The sequence below is a fragment of the Phoenix dactylifera genome, chromosome 3 (assembly GCF_051530095.1).
Source record: "Phoenix dactylifera cultivar Ajwa chromosome 3, Ajwa_hap1_PhDact_Kaust_v1.1, whole genome shotgun sequence".
In the NCBI taxonomy this organism is placed as follows: Eukaryota; Viridiplantae; Streptophyta; class Magnoliopsida; order Arecales; family Arecaceae; genus Phoenix; species Phoenix dactylifera.
In genome coordinates, this window is record NC_143192.1 from 53680836 (window position 1) to 53687127 (window position 6292).

General features: G+C 40.4%; 1 protein-coding gene across 1 annotated transcript; it reads left to right on the plus strand.

The window, feature by feature from the left end:
* Positions 1–231: 231 nt before the first annotated feature.
* On the plus strand, positions 232–5671 carry LOC103715436 (ATP sulfurylase 2). Its single transcript, XM_008803051.6, has 5 exons — positions 232–878; positions 3246–3651; positions 3767–4027; positions 4915–5001; positions 5205–5671. Exons 1-5 carry the CDS (start codon positions 301–303, stop codon positions 5340–5342), a joined length of 1470 nt encoding a protein of 489 aa, XP_008801273.4. The 5' UTR covers positions 232–300; the 3' UTR covers positions 5343–5671.
* Positions 5672–6292: the final 621 nt, after the last annotated feature.

A 6292-nucleotide genomic window follows, 5' to 3' on the forward strand; every position in this document is an offset into this window, starting at 1 on the left:
TGACCATGACATCATATCATGATCCCCACCGTGGGTCCCTTACAACTTTGACTTCCAAACCTAACTCCTCCGATGCCATCCCATGGCCATAATTCGCCGATAAACGCACGCCATGTATGACCCATGAGACAAACGTGTAATCCCCACTCACCTCTTCTTTCCTTCCTTTCTTCTCTTTTTTCAGAAAAAAAAAAAAAAAAAAAAGATACAAGTGTAAACGCCGCCTCCGCATCCGGGGCCAGAATAAGAGGATCCAATCGCCCGCACGGAGACCACGCTCCCGAGCCCGGACCAAGCCTTATGGCTCTCTCCACTCTCTCTACCGCCAAAGCCCACGGCTCCCACCGCCTCCTCCTTTCCCCTCTCCCCTTTCCCATCTCGAGAAGGAGCGCCATTGGATTCCAAAAGACGCATCTCTGCCCATCGAACCCTCTCTACCATTCCAACTCCCTCGCCTCGGCCGTCCCGATGCCGGTCTCCTCCACGCCCTCCGCCCGGCACGGCGGCGCCGTCCGGAGCTCCCTGATCGACCCCGACGGCGGCGCGCTGGTGGACGCGGTGGTGCCCCCGACGGAGCGGGCGGCGCGGCGGGCGGAGGCGGCGGCGCTGCCTGCCGTGAGGATCGGGCCGGTGGACCTGGAGTGGGTCCATGTGGTGTCGGAGGGGTGGGCCAGCCCGCTGCGGGGGTTCATGCGGGAGAAGGAGTACCTCCAGAGCCTCCACTTCAACTCCCTCCGCCTCACTGACGGCTCCGTCGTCAACATGTCCCTCCCCATCGTCCTTGCCATCAACGACGCCGACAAGGAGGCCATTGGCGACGCCGCCACCGACGTCGCTTTGGTCGGCCCCGGCGGCGATTTCGTCGCCATCCTTCGAAGGTTGGTGCTCGTCTTTGCTTCGTTCTTTCTTTCCTCTAATTTTGTTTAATTATTTTGCCAAAAAAATCTGATTCTGATGGGGAATGATACAAGGTGCCGTCTTGAGCACTACGAATTCTATTCATGTATTGTGCTTAGTTTTGGTGATTTGAAACTGGGACATGTTTTTGTGGAGTGTACTCTATTGCCTCTGATTTTGACTCCAAAAGTTGAAGCAACTAGATGGAAGGGAAGGAAAAGGTGATGAGATGTGGGTTTTTGTCTGAATGGGGCACTTTGTGAGAGGGTTTTTTTTTTGTGGTATAATATTCTTATATCTTCTTCTTCAGGGGGAGTGGGTTGCAAGTGGTGGTGCTGGTTTTTTTTGGAGTTTTGGTGAGGTACTATTTAATGATCAAATCTATGCCTAGGCGGCCATCTGAGGCATGCCTTAAGCTGCACAGAGTTTAATTGATGGATGTATATCGTCAATAGCTTCTGGACAGGAGGGTACTGGGATAATCAAATATGACTTATCGCATGCCTAGTTTATTTGTAGAATGATAGAATATTATGAGATTTTCTTTCATTTGATTTCACGGAACTCTCTTCTGTTAGGATGTTTCATCGGTAAAAGATCCTACCAGATATGTGGTGAGGCATTTGGAAAGAAATGAGATGAAAGTCTCCAGACAAACAGAGATTTGAAATCTTATTGTCTTTAGATATTCCTTTTGGGCCATAACTTTGGAAGTAAGCATTTGTAATCTATTGGAGGCTTTTTTTTTGCTTGGGAGGAAGGCTTGTTTAGTTTCCTTTCTACCTTTGTAACCTTTTCTATTTATCTTTTTTTATTTTCTCCTTTCTAAAGTTTTAAGTATGGAGCCCTTGGTTTAAGAATCATTCCATGCCTGAGCTGCCACTCTGGGGCATATTTCAACCTGAACATTTTAAAAGACTAGTGGTGGTGGACAAGCACCTAGGAATCATCTAGAACCTAGGTGTCAGGCAGATGCTCAAAGATCAGGTCATTTCAAAAATAATAAATCCAGAGGAACTAAAACATATGAGGTGTATATAAAAAAATAGTTATAGTCCATAAAGTGGAACATATCAAATGAGATAAAGCAAGTCAATGAGAAGTACCAACTTGGCAACACTCGATACTAATCCAGAATTCCACCTTGTCCTCCATACTTGAAAATGATGCAAAATATTAAAGCTGACGCCCAGATGTTCCAATTTAGGCGTTTGTCTTTTAGAAAATAACTCAACTTGCATAATTCAATGAATTAATTGGTGTGCCAGGCACTCATGCATAATTAGTTGGTTCTCCAAGTTCTAAATACAGGTCTAACATCACTATTTCCAACTCATAGTACCTAGATCCATCCAATCTAAGATTACCCCAGTGAGCAAGTGTATACTTTCAATATTTATGTGATTATATATGGAGCATTAAAGGCAAAAAGGTTGGTTTAGGCCAGATGTTGGTTTCTAGTTGGCAATAGATGATGTAGAGGCTGGCAACTTAATCTAGTGAATACAAGTTTCAAAAGCTAGCTTGTTCATGCCAGAACCTGATACTGGCTTCTCGATGCCAGAATTGCCCCTAACTTGTATGAAATAGTGGAGTAATGCTGGTTTCTTGTATTATACGATAATTTCCATGTTGGAAAGAAAATAAAAGAGGAGAAACTAAGAGAAGGAAAGTTGTGTAGGATTTAAACATGCTTAACCTTATTTTTGGTTTATTACTCGAACTTCTTGCTTTTTAAAAGCAAACATGCTTAAAAATATTTATCTTCAATAAACAAATCTAATGTTTATCAATAATTTTTTTTTTTTTTGCTTTTAATTCATATGTAATGAGCCATGAATCCAGTATTCATCCACATGTTCTATTCTATGCTAATATATAGGTTTAAATAATCAAAAGTCAAAGGGCTTTAACTTGCGTAACAAATTTATGCATATATGCAATTATTTTACTTCTTATCTATGTATGGTACAATTGTTGCACTATATTTCAAAGAAATCTATTTCAGAGGAGAAGATTCTAAAGGCCTTTAACTTGAATTACTTGTTTAAGCATACAATGCATGAATCTAGTCTCTAAGTCTTTTGAGTTGATTCTTGATTGTCTACTAGGGTATTAGGAGAACTTACCAGACATACTAAGAGTCCAGATTTTGCATTTTTAATTTTATAATGGTAGCGGATGGTGATATGAGGACATGGATATAAATAATTCACCACCCTATGTTACTGCATCAGAAGCAACAGAACAGTAAGTTTAGGATATTTCTCCTGTTTCATACTGTTTTAGCTAAGGGTTTCATTCAATATCTTGATGTAACAAACTAAGTGTACTTTTCTCATATGCAGAATTGAAATATACAAGCATAATAAAGAAGAAAGAATTGCCAGAACATGGGGAACAACAGCTCCTGGGCTACCTTATGTTGAGAAGGTAATTAGCCCAGCTGGAAAGTGGCTCATCGGAGGAGATCTTGAAGTGTTAGAACCTATCAAATATAATGATGGCCTTGATCACTACAGGCTCTCTCCTCGAGAACTCCGCAAGGAATTTGACAGACGCCAGGCTGATGCTGTATTTGCTTTTCAGTTGAGAAACCCTGTACATAATGGCCATGCTTTGTTAATGAATGATACTCGCAGGCGCCTCCTAGAAATGGGCTACAAAAATCCTGTTCTACTACTTCATCCTTTAGGTGGTTTTACCAAGGAAGATGATGTGCCTCTGGCTGTGAGGATGGAACAGCACAGCAAGGTCTTTCTCCTGGTCTATATGATACTGAGTCTTTCTTTGTTGCAAGGCTTTACTGTTTGCTTACATGCTATAGACCATGTGAATTTTGATATACTTTTTTCTTTTTTAAATACAGGTTCTAGAAGATGGAATTCTTGACCCTGAGACTACTATTGTAGCGATATTCCCTTCCCCCATGCATTATGCAGGACCAACAGAAGTACAGTGGCATGCTAAGGCAAGAGTCAATGCGGGGGCTAATTTCTATATTGTAGGCCGCGATCCTGCTGGAATGAGTCATCCGACAGAGAAGAGGGACTTGTATGACCCTGATCATGGGAAAAAGGTTTTAAGCATGGCTCCAGGCTTAGAAAAGCTTAATATCTTACCTTTCAGGGTACGTTATCATATATCACTGGTTTTACTTTTTAGCCATGCCATTTGTGTTAAACCTGTCGATGCCATTATATGCATGATATTTATACTGTTGACTCGTGAGCACAGGTGTAATTCCTTCACCTATAAATGATCTGAAAGTTTGAGTTCTTGCTAGTTGCAACAAGCAGAAATAGCTAAATAGTTCTGTTAGCTTGTTACTTAATTGTGCTGTAAAATCCATCACCTGTTTCACTTTGAAGCAGAATTATCTTTTGTGAATGGTTTGCCCCTCCCCCTCTATTCTGCTTTGTGCTTCGTAAGTATAGCTCTTAGTTATTGTGCATAACATGGATTGTCACATAACAAGGGTAAAAAAGATCTCTGATCCATGGCGACAGACATTGTTTTTGATACAACATGTGTGTATTAATGCTTCCAGTCTGGACATCATGCAGATGTAGTGTGTTGAACATGTTGGTGTGCCATTTTGGTCTGGTAAACAAGCTAGACTTGGTTTGTAGTGACTAACTGGTTTCTAAAGCATCATTGAATGGGAACCAGTTTAACCTATTGGTTGTAAATCTGGTACTGTTATTATAGGAGCTTCTTGTACTCTGTATGTATCAAAGCGATAAGCAAGTTAGAATTTGTTTGAGCTGACCTTTATGGATTCATTCCTTACATAACACAAATGCATCAGTGGATTATCAGATGGCATCCAGCAGGCTTACATGCTGGACAAAGCTAATGCAATGTGCCAATATGACTCTCTGAGTAGTGGAGAAAGCTGTTATTCTCATTGCATGATCCTTAGAATTGGAAATGCGATCTCCATGCATTTGGTTTCTTCTACCAGTTTAATCTCTAAATGGCACTGTTGCCCTTCACATGTATTACTGCTCACAGGTAGCAGCATATGATACAGTGGAAAAGAAGATGGCATTCTTTGATCCTTCTCGTGCTCAAGACTTTCTCTTCATCTCAGGAACCAAGGTACGGCGCATATTCTTCTGATTTGCCTCTTTCCACTCAAAACATGACATGCTTGCTATTATGACCATTTACTGAATACAGTTCAAACCTTTCGAGAAATGATAGTATCACCTAATTTGATGCAGCAAGAATAACCTTGCACTGTAATTTGTTATTTTAACATTATATTCAACGTGTTTGAGTTGTCTACATCTTTGTTCCAGATGCGCACTTATGCAAGAAACGGGGAGAGCCCCCCTGATGGTTTTATGTGCCCAGGTGGATGGCAGGTTCTAGTTAGCTATTACCAGAGCTTGCAAAGTGAAGAAACAGGGAAACAGTCAGTTGCTATGTCTGTTTAATCTCTGGAAATTGATGGTGCCATTCAGGATTGAAGCAGTGAAGGGATTAAGCTGACTTCTAGTTGAAAGCATCGGCTATATTGTATTGGCTCTATTGAATATTAGGGTCTCTACTTAGATTCTTTAATTTTCTTATCATTTAGTTTCAGTTATCTTATGGTATGTTTGTCGGTCAATAAAAGGGAGGAAATATGAATGTTGTAACGACCAGCGATTGCTGTTCAATACTATCTAAAAATTCCGCCCTTTCTTTTCGCCAAGAGATGTTGGCCCTGTATTTTTTAGATTTTAATTTATTTATTATCCAATTTTAAGCAGAGATTGGAAGATGTGAGATCATCTCTCCCTAAAGCTACCACTAAAAATAAGAAAATGGAGTCCCAGCTTATTATATAGCCATTTGATTTTTTGTTTTTCTTCCTTCCTCATCCTTAACTCAAGGGAATTGCAAGCAGACATGGAAGGATAAGTGAATGATAGGAGTCATCGAATTTAGGATTTTCATGTATTGCAGAAGAAGTAGATGCACTTCACACCATTCTTGATTTTTGAGTTGCAATCAGTTTTTTATCCAAAAAAAATTGTAAGTAGTTCATGATTCAGAAAAATTGGTGTAAATCCCCTGCAAATCTCCTAGCACTTAGATTTCTCTTCCCAAGTATCTGAAGACTGGCTCGGCTCTTGTTTGCTTCTCTCTACGACTCATTATCTTTGTTTCTTTCTGCTATGATCGAGTTTAGATGCTCTCATACCAAAAGTTCCAAGAAATCCATGCGCCTATAGGCCTCTTTCTACCCAAAAACACTAATGAAAAGATCGAGCCCCCTTTTTGAAACCCCATATATATATATATATATATATATATATATATATGATTATGAGAAACACAAGACCCATCGTCATTCATTGTTACAATCATTGAATATTCCTCTTAATCAATTACATAGTGT

Bases quoted from the DNA above. Each gene is read 5' to 3' on its own strand.
- LOC103715436 (XM_008803051.6), top strand. From the start codon at position 301: ATGGCTCTCTCCACTCTCTCTACCGCCAAAGCCCACGGCTCCCACCGC. The intron at 879-3,245 runs GTTGGTGCTCGT...TCTCATATGCAG, and splicing joins TTCGTCGCCATCCTTCGAAG to AATTGAAATATACAAGCATA. The intron at 3,652-3,766 runs GTCTTTCTCCTG...TTTTAAATACAG, and splicing joins GGATGGAACAGCACAGCAAG to GTTCTAGAAGATGGAATTCT.